A 15,194-nucleotide genomic window follows, 5' to 3' on the forward strand; every position below is an offset into this window, starting at 1 on the left:
ATACCATGTATAAGCAGAAATTACTGGAAATGTCGCCTTTGTTTTATGGTAAGCAAATGCTACATGTATTACCTTGGTCCCCGAATAAAGACTACCAAAGTCTTATACGTCACTCATGTCCAGTATGGGTAGAAGTAGTGCATTTTCCGGATTACATGCTTGATGAATTACCGGGACTTGCAGCTTTTCTTGGACAGGTGATTTGTCCTCCTCGTCCTACAGGTAACAGAAATCGTTTTTGCATTCTATGGGACACTGATATCCCTACTCCAACTTCCATAGCAGTGGAAGTAGAAAATGTGGGTATCGGCGAAACGTATTTCGAATTAAAATGGGGCATATTTGCTGGAGCTTGCTTTACATGTCATAAATTTGGACATCTAGCCCCAGAATGTCCACAAGTGGTTCACAAACCTCCTCCAAATGCTGTTCCCCAATCTGATCGTCCAGCTCCCTCTTCTTCAGAAACAGGAAGCAAATCTCTGTTCAATAATTTGAATTTTAAGAATCAAAATGTCTTTACTTCTCAGCAACCTTCCTTATCCTTGCTTAAGGCAAAAGAAAAAGGTAAAGAGAAAGTACAAGATGCTGGTGTGGGGAATAATGCTTGGCAGCAACCTAAGAAAGTTGTTTCTTTGAAGCAAAAGCCTTTGCAATCTCGTAATTGGAGTGCAGCAGCACCTTTGCCAGGTCAGCAGTCTCCACTGCCTCTGAACACGCAAGCTTCTATGCTTTGGACAGATGTACTCAAAAAGGGATTGCCTTTTATGGAAAATGAAGACCAGAATACCTCTCATGCTCATTCAGTTGTCAATGAGCATGAGGATACAATTATGATGTGATGTGCCTCATGCACTGCCTGTATATATGTATATACACATGGTTGCTCCAATAAAGTGTTTGACATATAATGTCCAGGGTCTCTCTCATGTACATAAGTGGAGACTATTGTGGAATTATGTATATAAAATGCGTCCGCATGTTCTTTGTTTGCAAGAACATAATCAGCACACTCTTGTTGGTCAGACGGGGTTCTTTGCAGGTTATCATATCTTTTATGCTGGTCTGCAAGCTTTCTCAGGTGTGGTTGTGTTGGTGCAAGATGAATTGGATCCTCATATTGCTTATAATGACCCTGATGGTCGTTGGATGGTGATTCAATATATGATCAATAATAAGATTTTTGAGTTTGCTGCAATATATGCACCGCAGTCTTCCAGGCAAAGAGCAGAATTGTGGGTCCAGTTAGTTAATTATCCCTGGCTTTCTAATGCTTTACTATGTGGTGACTTTAATAATTCCCCACATGTTCAAGATAATACTACTCACAATTCGCATATGCTCTCCTCATAGAAACAAGCTTGGTCATCCCTTATGAATACTATGCATGCTCAGGACCTTTGGAATATGGTCCGTCCTGATGATCTGTGGTTTACTTATCAGCATAATGCTTTGTCTGAATATCGTGCCAAGCTTGACAGATGATATCTTTTACATGCACATCAATATGAATCTTATGTATGCAAAATGTGGACGGATCACACATTGCAATTGTCAGATCATGCTTCTTTGTGGCTCAGCTTGTATTTTGATATACAAATAGATGACACTCCTTTGTATAATAGACATCTTTTGCATATCAATAATAGTTACTTGTCTCATGACATTTTCAGTGGAATGATCATGACAGCTATCAGACCTTTGGAACATCATATTCATGAGGATCTTGATTTTGCATGGCGGTCTTTTGTTCAGTGTGTTCAAGCAATCCAACTTGAATACGGACGTTGGTTTATGGGAGAACAGCGAGCTAATATAGCATGGGCTAAACAAGTGACTCAGAGTCTTACAATTGTAAGTCAATCATCTACACTGGACTTGCAAGATCAGCACAGATTATGTGATACTAAAGCAATTATTAAGCATAATAATGCTCGCAAACTTTGTAAATGGCAAGTTCGTGCGAGAGAAAATTCACTTTTGGACAAAGGTTGTTCTTTCAAGAGATTCTTCAAATCTCTTCACGCTCATCGCATGAGAGACTCTATCTCTAGAGTTAATAAGTCTGATGGTACTTGGACTTCTTCCAAATCGGATTTAGCTCAAGAAATTGTTTCGCATTTTTCGTCACTTTTTATGGCGCCTTCTTCTCCTTCATCGTCTGACTTAGCATCTCGATCTTGCTTCTTAGATGTGGTTCAGCCTATTGTGGATCATCGGCAAGCTGCAGATTTTGAAGGATGTTTTACTGAGGAGGAATTATTGGATGCATTGAAAGCAATGGCAAAAGGGAAATCGCCTGGTTGGGATGGCCTTACGGTTGAATTTTATCTACGATTCTGGGAACAATTAAAAGATATATTGCTTTCAATGATTAATCATGTATGGTGTAATCAAAGTTTTCATTCCTCTTGGAAACATGGTTTGTTAAAGCTGCTACCAAAAAGATCATTGACTGAAAAGTTTGATGATTGGAGGCCCGTTACTATGATGCCGGTGATTTATAAGTTGGTTTCCAAAATGGTTGTCCATCGCATTAAGGATGTATTGCAGCAGGGTTTACACCCTAGGCAATATGGTTTTATTCCAAGACAGCAAATTCATGATAATATTGCAACTGTTTTATTTGCCATTGAATATGCAAAGTACACTCAGCAGGATGTACTTATGTTGCAAGTTGACATTGCTAAAGCCTTTGATACGATTCAATGGGACTTCATTTCTCAGGCCATGTCAAAACTGGGTTTTGGTCCAAAAATGACAAACATTGTCTATTTATTTTATATGAACGCATCTGCTCAATGCCTTTTGGCTGGGAAGGTTACATTGCCATGGAATTTGGGACGCTCTGTCCGCCAAGGTTGCCCTTTGAGTGCTTTTCTTTATGTTATTGCAACTCATCCGTTGTTATTGTATCTAGACAAACTTCTTCATGAGGGTACATTGCGTGGGTTGCAAATACCCGGCAGAGATTCCTTCTTGGCTCAGGCATATGCAGACGATTCTTTTTTTATGCCTGAGAACAACAGTCCTGAGGTTCTCCACAAGCTGATGGACACTTTGTCTTTATTTGGGAAAGCATTTGGACTTCATGTTATTTTTTTTAAATCTACATTGCTGCCTTTGAAGGCATGTGACTGGCATTCTATTCTTTGGTCAAATCATTATGCCTATTGAACTTGTAGACATTTGGGTTACCCGATAGGTTGGCACATTTCTGTGCAACATCAGATTCAATGGGTGATGGACAAGCTTAGAGCCAAATTGTATTATTGGAAACTGTCTACATGGCCTCTTCATGTTAGACTGAGGATTGTTCAATCTATTGTTACGGCTTACATTCAGTTCTATCTTCCACTTGTATCCTGGACAAAAGTGGCTATTTCTAAATTCATGTCGCAGGCTCTTGATTTATTATGGAAAACTCATCCAAAGCATAAAGCTTTGCATCTGCTTAAAGCAGCTTTGGTATAAACACCAAAAATGCATGGAGGTTTGAATATCCTCAATATTCATTATCATGTACTTGCCAGAAAAGCCACTTTATTACTTACGTTTTTTTAACAATCCCAACCATGGGCGCAGATTTTGGCTTCTATGAGCGCTCTTCTATGAAAATGCATGCACATGGGAATTGGATTACAGACCATTGGGAAGTGGTTATAGAAAAATTTGAAGGTAAAATTTCTGGTTGCCCGCATTCAACAATGCTGATACACGCCTGGAAGAAAGTTCTTTCACAAGCCCATTGGTCTTGGTAACTCTCTTTCCCGAGAAAGTATACATTGGTCTGCTGTTTTTTCACAGCCTTTGGCATGTTCAAAACCCATAAAGGCTTACAATTTGATGAAAATGGGATTCAGATGCATCTGAGATGTGGTTGACAACACAGGTCATGTTTTGTCGTTCACTGCTGCATGCAGGACTCTTAATCTTGGTATGCATCATCGGGATATTTGGCGCAAAATACATCATTTGCTGATCCCATTTGAACCAATTCCATCTTTGAATATATCTAATAGACTTGGAGATTGGCAATTGCACAGTAACTCTCCTAGATGTCATTCAGGTTCTTTGGCAAAAATGACATCCAAAAAAGTATATCGTGCTATTCTCCCTCCTCCTTGGATACAGGTTCATGCAAATGCGCTTTGGAGAGTTACTAAATCTCTGAAATGGTGGAAATCCACACTTCGAAATCTTTGGAAGAATAAGCTACCGCTTAAGCAACGTTTGTTTCTATGGAGATGCCTTGTTGGAATTTTGCATGTAGGCAAATTCTTATCTAGGAGAGAGATCACGTCATCTCGTTGCTTGAGATGTTCCTCTCCCATCGAAACAATTCCCCACCTTTTGTGGCAATGTATGGAAACCAGAGACTTCTTGATAAAGCTTTTGGGTCAACTATGAGCTAGGTTTCCATCGACAATATTTGGCAAATGTTCTTGGATATTTGGATGCCTTTCCACATCCATTGTAGGATACTCTATGTTTATGCATTGGGTGAGATTCTGGGCATTTTGGTCAATTTGGATGAGCAGGAATGTGGCATTCACTAATGCGGCACATTTTGACATTTATGTTTTCTTTCGCCGCTCATTGCAACAGTCTATATATGACTCTTGCAAACTACATGATTTGGACGCATCTCATCTGGAGCTTTTTAGTTAGTGTTGTTAGACACTTGGGTTCTGCTTTTCTTTGAAGCCTTACCCTTGTGTAGAACATAAAATTGTAGTGTCTTGAGTCTTTTGGTGGGTTTTCCTCACTTCGAGGTTTCCCATTTGTAAAGCAATAACAACTGATTTACCAAAAAATGTGTGTGTGTGTGTGTGTGTGTGTGTGTGTGTGTTTTGCAAAAAGGATAAAACAATACCAATTGAGAAATTTAAAGTGCAAACCTCAAATAGTCCTCAGAAACTTGTGAAGCCGCTCCCATGGCGAGACCAAATATAGGGTCTTGAGCTTTCTTTGATTTATCTTTAACTGCGTATGCATTTACCTGTCGGTTTATCATGATATTTCAAATTAAACTGGTAATAAATCAATCCCTTCATCGCTTTGGAGAATGCATATTTTATGACTTTGGAAACATCAAGGGGGAGGTTACCATTTTTCCACGTGCAAACCACTTCTCAGATGGACCTTCTTCGCTTGAATACTTACCTGAGACACACAAATGCGATTCTCGATAAAAGATAAAGCAAGTAGACAGACCCCTAGACTTTACAAGACCATTATGCACAGGGAGGAGAGAGAGAGAGAGAGAGAGAGAGAGAGAGAGAGAGAGAGAGAGAGCTTTGTTTTGCTGATTTTCTGACTTTTAGGGCTTTGAGTTTGTATTTTGTGTTATTTTCCGGTTTTGCAATCTCTTTCTTACCGTTATATGGTACCTTTTGCCTGTTCTTTTGTATATAATCTTGTAGTTTGCTATGTTTTTGGCTGTTTTAGAATGTTCAGCTGCTGTTTTAGGGTGTGCAAGTGCTGCTTTGGAGTTTAGAGGTGGTATTATATGGTTTGCAATGCTAATTTACGGTTTGCAGATGTGGTTTTAGGGTTTGCAAGTGTTGATTTTAGCTTTTGCGCTTTCTAAAATAAAGTGAGAGAGAGAGAGTATTACAGGCTTGGACACTCCAAGCAAGAAATCGATAGCAACACAAGAGAAATGAAATGAAATGAAATGATATATTAACGTCTACAAGAGGCCAAAATGACCTATGAGACCAACTGATTACAATGATGAGTCTAGTACCAAGTCTGGGTACAAACAAGAAAACTACAAACAAAGAACTGATAGGAGTGCTACCGACTCCTATGGGTGGCTGGTAGGCTGAGCAATGGTATCATGCCATAAAGGTACAAAGTGGGGATAAGTGTCACCATGATACAATATAGCAGTAGCATGAAGCCTATCCCGATCGACATTCTGGGTGTCGTGCTAGAATCCTGTGGATCCTCTGCCGCAATCTCCGCCGGTGCTGCGTGGCTCCCCTCCTCAGTCGCGGTCGTCCCGATCTCCCTAACTCTATAGCTCGATCAATGAGAGTACCGCTGATGTGTGTATGGGTGGGGACCGAGCTCTCTGGTGGTGGTGTCCCCTCTGACTCTGTGGTACTCAGACTGAAGAAATCTGAGATGCGTCTCTGGGACTGTCTCTGTCTTTGCCCATTCAATAGAGCGTCTCTATGTCTCTGAATCTCAAGTAGGAATAATCCGAGACATCTTTGATCCTGATATCTCATGACTCTGTCTAACGAGTCAAAACCATCTCTGAATAGACAATGAAAGCGTCCCCGTATCTCATAGTAGACTGTGCAGCGACATATGTACTGAAACTCTGTCTCTGGCTCTGCATGGCATAACTGACATATCCTACTGTCTGCTGGTATGCCTCTGAATCTACCTGTCTCAATCCCAAGCTGGTGTGAAGATGTGCGAATCTGGCCAATAGCACATCGTAACCTATGAGATAGATGTGTGTCCATGTAACTGGGCCGTGTGACAAATCCGTCTGTCGTGAGTTGAAGAAGATGTTCTCTATAGAAAACCCTCTTCGTACCCAACTCCCGTGATGGTTCTATCCATGTCCTCTTGCTATCAAGCTGGATAAGATCCTGCCGAATGAGTCTAGTAGTCTCCATCCGTGTAAGAGCCAAGGATGGTGCATCAAGAGAATACTGGAAAGGGGGCAACCTGTCCATGCTGAAACCATGCCTCTGAAACCATGAGTTCATCTGTGCATACCAACATGATGTATCTCCCTGTAATGCCAGCTGTCTGGATGACTCGAGAGCAAGCCTGACATACCTGTCCCTGGTGGTGTCCCATAAGCTGTGTACAAATGATACTCATCTGGTGAGTGCCTCAACCTCCATAGGTGGGGCAGCCAACTCCGCTCGTATGATGTCATGTGGGACTGAGGCCTTGGCTCTAATCAGCCTAGAAATCATAGATATCAGGGGTCTCTCCATATTAGTCCATCCAGCACTGTCAATAGACGGTCCCCAAACCTGAACCGCGTAGTGCATAACTGAAGCGACCAAAGTATCGAAAAGCCAGAGCTTTGTTCGAGGTTCCTGGAACTGAACTTGCGAGCAAATCCTCTCTAAACCACCTAGGGCTGCATAGGCACGAGTCAATCTAGTGTCTACTGCCACTTTCAGTGTGAACCTCGGTCCACTAAAGACCACCCCAAGATATGTGTATGCATCAGTGTACTCCATACTGTCCTGTCCATATGTGAAAGTAGGTGCTGATCTCCTTACCCACTGTGGCGTGGTATTAAATACCATGACCTTGGTTTTACCAAGGTTGACAGACAATCCACTATCCTCTGCAAAACTATGCAATGCGTCCAAATGTCTCTGCATACCCTCTGGCGATTCTGATATCAACACGATATTGTCAGCATACAATAAAAGAGGGATCCATGTCCCTGCAAGCTTAGCACCTCTATCACCTCCTCTGTCAATATAATCAGAGACCCCATCAATATACATACCAAATAAAGTAGAGGACAGTGGGCATCCCTGTTTCACTCCAATGGTGGAATGAACTATGTCGGATATCCCCTCTGATGTGCGTACATGACCCATCACTGAACTGTACAATGCCATGATCCCCCACATCAGCTCTGCGGGTACCCCCAATTCCATAAGCCGGTGCATCAATCTGGCCCTCGGCACTGTGTCAAAGGCTTTGCGAAAATCCACAAAGCTGCAGTATATCCGTCTACCATGTGCTCGACCCTCCTCAATGATAGCTCTGAGTGTAAAGACATGATCTAGTGTGGAGAAACCCCTTCTGAAACCAGCCTGCCCAGGTGCTCGTATGCCCATAATCTCTGCCCAACTGCTCAGCCTATGCTCGAGGATGGATGCATATAACCGTGCCAATGTGTGTCCTACCATGATAGTACGGTAATTCCCCAGCACTGTGGGGTCACCTGTCTTGAAGATAGGTACAATAGTAGATAATCTCCAAGACTCAGGAGACCCTCACACATGACACGGTTGAATAGCCGTGCAAGCATCTCTGCCAACAAATCCCCAGCATGTATAATGTGCTCTGCTACCAAACCCTCATGATCCTGTGCCCGTCTGGTCTTCATCCTGTCAATGGCCTCCTTTACCATCTCAGTGGTAAAGAAGGTGCTCGTAGCCGGACATGGCTGTGGTGGGTCTGGTAATGGTGGTTGTCCAGGTACAGTGTATAAAGATGTTGCATACTGTCCCCATATCTCTGTAGAAGTAATCACTGGTGGGGGAGACTTCTCATGGAATAGACGCCAAGCCTCTCCTGAATCTCTACTAAGGAAGAGCTGATATAAATCTTGCTCCATCTGGACCAAGAAAGCTCGCTTCTTCCGCCGCACTAGTCGTCGTGTAGCAATGCGAGACTGTCTATAGGTGATCACTCCCAATGTAAGGTCCCGCTGTATCTGAGCTCTCCTCTGTCGACACTCCTCATCATACCAGTTGTTCTGAGGCATGTGCCCAGAACGACGTCTCTGCCCAGGCTGAGTGTGTGGATATGCCTCTGTCGCTGCCCCATGTAATGTCACTGTCAGCATAGATGTGATCTCCTCCACTGTGTAAACTGGCTCTGATGTGCATAAAAGCCTACGTATCTCCTCTACATAGACTGAGTCAGTCTCTGGTGTAAAAGTATAGCGTATATGTCCACCACCCCGTGAGGCCTGAGATGTATTATACTCAAAGGAGACTGATAATGTTAAAAGCGCATGATCTACTGCTATCCCAACTGGCCTGGGCCCCACTGTGAAATCCTGAATGTGAGAGATAAAGCTCGGATGTGTCAGAACATAGTCTACAGTGCTGGACCCATGTCTATGTGGAAAACAAGTAAAACCTGTAGACAATGGGAAAGTCGTTAAGCCATTCAGTATGGCTAAACTGTGAGTAGTCGTCATCTCTCTCAGGTATCTCCCATACTCTGTATGCTCTTTGTCGTGTGAGCATCTCTCAAGTCCCAATTCCTCTGGCTCTAGCTCTCTAAGCATCTCCTCTGATGTGTCATAGAAGACTGTCTGTGAGCTGCCTGTACGGGCATTGAAATCCCCCAGGAGTATGATGTCTCCATCTCTGGAGAACTCCCAGATATCATCATCAAGTACAGAGTAAGGAGACTGTCCTCTGGGTGAAGCATATACTGAAGTGCTGGGAGGAAAATAGCATATGGCGATGTACAAGAAACGTCCAGTCTCTGCCCTCAGCCTCACCCACAAGTATTTGGCCTGATCATCTCTCCGAACTATGTGCAATAGTGGTTGGAGCTCCTCTCTGAAAAGAACTGCTACACCACCTGATCCTCTATTCCCATGTGCAGTTCTGGTGCATGTCCTACAAGCTGTCTCCCATCTGTATCCTGATATGTGCGGCATCAACTGTCCTGGAGCCTGATGAGTCTCTGAGTAGAAAACAATGTCTCTGTCTCTGAAGCTATCCTCAAAGGCCCCCGCATCAAGTCTATACGAACCATTACAGTTCCAAACTGCCATCCTGAGAGTGGTCCCATAGTTCTCGCATCGTCATGTAGAGCGGTGCTCTGTAATCACTACTCGTCCATTTCTGTAGAAAGCTAACTTCCCCTTCTCCCTTGCTGCTATAATCTCTGGCATGACCTCTCTCATATGTGCAAGCTGTGAGAGCGTAAGATCATCTCCTAAAAAGATACCTGTTTTCTTAAGGGTTGGCCTCTTCTTTAAAAAGTCTTTCTTTTCTTCCATGGAGGGAAAGCGCAAAATGAGAGCCCGTCCTTTTGAACTCTCCCCATTACCTTCACTCTTCTTGCCCACTCTCCAAGCTTGTGTGTGCGAGGGCTTCTCCACCCCCATCATGGACATGAGGCTCTTCACCTCTTGGTCCACCTTATCTGAATCTTTTAGGCCGGTCACTCTCACGTGTAGAGCGCGTACCCTTCTTTGTTGTTCCTCTTCTAGTGTTTTGTTGATGATGTCGGGTGTAGTCGGAATTTCCTTGCCCTTTCCCTTCTTGACAACTTCAATCCATTTTTCAGCCTCGTCCATTTTCTTTTGTGTTTTGGAGAGAACCTCCACCCATGAGGTCTTCATTTCTCCTTCCTCCTTTATTTCTTTGACTTGTGCTCGTATACTATTCAGCTCGTCAATCATTGATGGCTGAATTTCCCCATCTTCAAGGCGTCTTCCCTCTTTGGTTACGTCGAGTTCCTCCCGAAGGCCTGAGATGCTACTTTTTAAAGCTTGAATTTCATCCCGGAACTCCTTGCGTTCTAGTTCCCTCGCCTGTTCCTCCCTCTTTTTCCATTCGAGTATTAAATTCTTCTCTTTCTTCCACTCATCCATGTGGGCTTTGCATTCTTTCAACTCCTTTTCAATGGCTGTCATCCTCTTGCTTGTGACCATGTAGTGCGCCACCATTTGTCTTGCCTTATTTGTTTCACTTTCTGAGAGAGAGGAGAGAGCAACCTATACGCACCGCATTATGCATACATATGTTTCCCCATTCAGCCTACATGGCATATGTTTGCTTTCTGTATGTGTCAATTTGCAATTTCTGTGAGCTCTGCAGTTTCCAAATTCCTTGCAAATAAATCCCTGCAGGTAAGATACTCGCTGAAAGCTATACTGGGCTCAATACGCGCTGAATGAATGCTGATGCTGATGGCAGATGCTACTGAACTGGTGTTGAAGCTACTGGATGGCTGAGTACTGAATGGGTACTGCAGGATGCTGACTCCAGGAGATGGCGATGAGGGAAGGGAGACCTCTGCGATGTCTGGTCTGTTGACACGCCGAAGCCCCTGCTGAAAACGCTAACTCTGGAGCAGCAAACGCTGGTACAAGTTGAGCCTAACGCAGGCTGCCAGGTGCTGGGCGTAGGATAATGCAGGTGTTTGCTGGCTGACCCACGCTATCTGCGCGAGAGAGAGAGAGAGACCCCTTCACCCTCGCACTCAGCAGCCCGTCAGAGAGAGACCTCGCGCTGCAGCAACAATGAGGCTGATTGAGCTGCAGCTGGTGGCGTAGCTCGGGTAGCTCAGCAGCCTGTCAGAGAGGGGCGCGCTGCTGCAGAGAGAGAGAGCCTGCCAGTCCTGCTCACCCTCGCGCTCAGCACACAGAGAGAGAGAGAGAGAGAGAGAGAGAGTGTGTGGACACGGCACGGTGGAGTTCCGTGCCCAGAAGCACTAGCCCCAAAGATTGGCGCCCCTTTCGGTATTTCTTTATTATTGCTCACATCAAGGTACAACTCCGAAGGGTCCTCTACTCTCAGACTCTACGTCTAAATGCTCTGCAAAGTGAGGCCCAAGGGCTCTTTTAAACTTACATGGGATGCCTAAAAAGCAGAGCCCCAAAAGCAATCAGTTTAAAAGCACTTTCCCTCAAAAGCATCTGCTACCAAAAGCTCACGTAAAACTGCCACATCATCAGTCACCGCAAATTGTAGAAATCTGTACCACCTTCTACGTGGCACCAACAAAACAAATCGCGGGATTTTGGACAGTCCTACCACGTGTCATGTCAGCGCATTTTACAAGCATCCTTCTCAGAGTTCAAGCTTTTGGTCTTTAGAATTTTAAGCCCCTCGATCGATGCTCCATAAGTCCTTTTAGTTGGTTGGCTTAGTTTCTCTTGTCCACTCTACCATTTCTCTTCCAGTTGGGCATGCCACATCCTCACTTTGTAACATCCCCCTCTTGTCCCCCTCGATTATGCTTGCATAAACAGCCAAAGAAGTTAAGAACATAAACTTTCTTCAGTAGACACTCTATCACGTGCACATTTAACCCTATGTGCATGTGAACAAGATGTAGGGTTTAGGTCGCCTAGGAAGTGTTCTGGCAACCTTGGGAGCCTTTACGCAGGCCATGCATGTCCAAGCACTTAACGATGCGTAGCTGCGTAACCTCTGATCGCACAACCCATGGTCACTAGCATTACATTCAGTACCCATCATGAGCATTTTCCAATGCACATGAACCACATTTTTCACTTATTTATTAAATAAGTGACTTTTATTTCCAATCGTGGGGTTGTTGGGGAGCTTGCTCTACCCAGGCAGATGCACCTATATAAGGAGGCCATTGAGCACCTTGAGAAACAGAAAGCACACGTTGAAGAAGACCAAGGAGCATAGACTCCAAGTAGTGCCCCTCAAGACCAGCAACCTGGCGTTTCTCTCAAGAAGCGACAAGAGCCAACGTTTTTGCGAGCAGAGCATTGGCGTTTTCAGATTTCAGCCCTTGGCGTTTTGCATCGGCAGATCAGCCTTTAGCCTCGCGGTACCACACCTTCCATACCAAATTCCTAGCCGGATCCTACTAATGCCATCAATTTCAGCCAGTGTTTTCAGATTTCAGCCATCAGCGTTATTGCATAGCCTCGTCATCGCCGTCGTCGCCGTCATCTCACCGGTATAGAGCCCTAGGACAGCGCTCAGTTTTCAGCCAGCTTCAGCCCTAATGTTTTTCATTTTCAGCCCTCAGTCTTTGCCGTCATCGACATCGTCATCGCGTCGACATCATTGTCGTTTAAGTACCACATCATCTAGAAGCATTGTACCAAACCTTTGTGCAATCTAAGCAAATACCTCTCTAGCAACAGAGAGGGGAACCCTTGGAAAGGGGTTTGGGACTCTCTCTCTCTCTCTCTCTCTCTCTCTCTCTCTCTCTCTCTCTCATACACTCTCACTCACGGTTTGCATTCCACTCTCTTGTTTTGGTCATTGCACATTCTCTCTCTAAGCAAGGAAGGCTCTCCCTTCTTCTAGAGTATAAGGAACCTTGAGCACTCACACTGATCACTCATCCTAAGCTTTCACCATCATTCACTTCCGTTGCACATTACATTGGCATCAGAGAGCTGGCAGACTACAAAGAAGCCATGCAACTCGGGTACCAGTACCTCACCTTGAAAAGGGGGGGGATGTCACGTGCACATCTAACCCTATGTACATGTGGACAAGTTGTTCCCGTTTCTAGGGTTTAGGTAGCCTAGGGAGTGTTTTGGCAGCCTTGTGAGCCTGTACGCGGGCCGTGTATGTCCAGGCACTTAACGTAGCTGCATAACTCTAATTGCACAACCCATGGTCACTAGCATTACATTCAGTACCCATCATGAGCATTTTCCAGTGCATAAACCCTTTTTTGCCAAAGTACACATGAATCACATTTTTCACTTATTTATTAAATAAGTGACATTTATTTTCAATTGTGGGGCTGTTGGGGAGCTTGCTCGACCTAGGCAAATGCACCTATATAAGAAGGCCATTGGGCGCCTTGAGAAGTAGAAAGCATAGATTGAAGAAGACCGAGGAGCACGGACTCAAGCAGTGCCCCTCAAGACCAACAACCTTGCGTTTCTCTCAAGAAGCTGCAAGAACCAGCGGTTTTGCTAGCGGAGCATTGGTGTTTTCATATTTCAGCCCTTGGCGTTTTGCATCAGCAAATCAACCTTTAGCCTCACGATACCACACCCTTCCGTACCAGATTCCTCGCCGGATCTCACTAACGCCATCAGTTTCAGCCGCATTTTCAGATTTCAGCCATCAACATTTTTGCACAGCCTCGTCGTCACCGTCGTTGTTGTCGGCACAATTACAGAATTCAGCCCTAGGACAACGCTCAATTTTAAGCCAGCTTCAATCCTTGCGTTTTTCATTTTCAGCCCTCGATCTTCGCCGTCATCGTCGTCGACATCGTCATCGTCGTCAAGTACCCATGGTTATAGGGAATGGCCATTTTCAGGTGCCCGTTCCCCGTTCCCATCCTAATCCTCCATTTCGGATCTCCGTTCCGTGTTTTAGACCTGAGTATTCGAACCAGGGAATGGCATTTCATGCATGTTACCGTTAGCCGGTCCTCGTTCCGGGCAACTATGCAAGTATCACATCAACTAGAAGCATTGTACCATACCTTTGTGCAATCTAAGCAATACCTCTCTAGCAATAGAGGGGAGCCCTTGGAGGGGGGTTTGGGACCCCATTTGGTGTCGTCTTTTCACTCTCTCTCTCTCTCTCTCTCTCTCTCTCTCTCTCTCTCTCTCTCTCTCGCACTCTCACTCACGGTTTGCATTTGGTCATTGCACATTCTCTATCTAAGCAAGGAAGGTTCTCCCTTCTAGAGTAAAAGGAACCTTGAGCACTCACTGATCATTCATCCTGAGCTTTCACCGTCATTCAGTTGTATTCTTCCCCTTATATATGATCTTTTCTGTTGGTTTTTCTCTCCTTGAGGTTTCCCACTTGTAAATTAATCCCAAAGATTAAAGTGTGTGTGTGTGTGTGTGTGTGTGTGTGAGAGAGAGAGAGAGAGAGAAGAAGAAGAAGAAGATTGTTTTAACGCCGTAGGAAACTATCCGAGAGAGAGAGAGAGAGAGAGAGAGAGAGGAGAATGTTGCATTTGTGCTGCAAACTTTGGCTCAAGGACCATTTTCCTTGAGCATGAGTGTTACCTCCAGCAAACGAGAAGCCATCTCCAACTGAGACAGGGGCATCCACGAGATAGTCCTGCCATACACACAACAATGAGTGCTAATTCATGCCTACCCAGCGTCAAAAGGTGGCAGCACTGACGAACCTCGTCGTCGACATAGAGCGAGCGGCAGGGGAGGCGACGCTTGAAGGTTGCTCTGGTTTGAAATTCAGCGGGATGTAAAGGCGGACAGAGTAGCAGCTGTTGGAAGCAGCTACTCATGCTCAGCGTACCCGTGAGAATGCAAGTCTTGGCCATGGGCCGGGGGGGGGGGGAGAGAGAGAGAGAGAGGACTCGAGAACCATTCATAATAGATGGATAAGTTTGCTAGCCGAGTCCCACAACACTTTAGTACGATTAATGATTTTTGGAGATGGAGAGAGAGAGAGAGAGAGAGAGAGAGAGAGAGAGAGAGAAAATTTAAATTAGCTAAAAGAAGAAAACATATCCTTAGTTTCAAAGGATAGTCCCTCATCCTTAGTAAAGCTTTGTGAGCTTGGATTTCCACTGTTGCCATTTCAAGGTCTTCTACAACTCCGTTTGGGTAGAAAAGCAAGGGGCAGCGATCGCTAAAATTTATTTACATAAAATGATTGTTGCTTGGGTTAACTCAAATCGGAGACCAAATGTAGTACATTGAGATCTATCAGAAAAGACAATAACATTCCTATGAATCCATCGATGCCATAGGGTAATGCCTCTCCATATGTTGCATAGGAGTA

General features: G+C 44.5%; 1 protein-coding gene across 6 annotated transcripts in view; it reads right to left on the reverse strand.

The window, feature by feature from the left end:
* Positions 1 to 14,757, reverse strand: part of LOC147447104 (alpha/beta-Hydrolases superfamily protein) — an 86,939-nt gene extending 72,182 nt beyond the window's left edge. For 3 of the 6 annotated variants that reach the window (XM_086522997.1, XM_086522996.1, XM_086522999.1), the window contains exons 1-4: positions 14,578 to 14,757; positions 14,453 to 14,507; positions 5,111 to 5,166; positions 4,902 to 5,002 (exon numbers count right to left, since the gene is read on the reverse strand). In XM_086522997.1, the coding sequence (XP_086379123.1) occupies positions 4,902 to 5,002; positions 5,111 to 5,166; positions 14,453 to 14,507; positions 14,578 to 14,730 (365 nt within the window). In that variant the 5' untranslated portion in view covers positions 14,731 to 14,757. Of the gene's footprint in view, positions 1 to 4,901; positions 5,003 to 5,110; positions 5,167 to 14,452; positions 14,508 to 14,577 lie in introns of those variants that run through there. The other 3 variants (XM_086523002.1, XM_086523001.1, XM_086523000.1) reach the window with 2 other exon arrangements.
* Between the last annotated feature and the right edge of the window lie 437 nt (positions 14,758 to 15,194).

This window comes from Adiantum capillus-veneris, chromosome 11 (genome assembly GCF_014529385.1).
Source record: "Adiantum capillus-veneris isolate H3 chromosome 11, ASM1452938v2, whole genome shotgun sequence".
Classification (NCBI taxonomy): Eukaryota; Viridiplantae; Streptophyta; class Polypodiopsida; order Polypodiales; family Pteridaceae; genus Adiantum; species Adiantum capillus-veneris.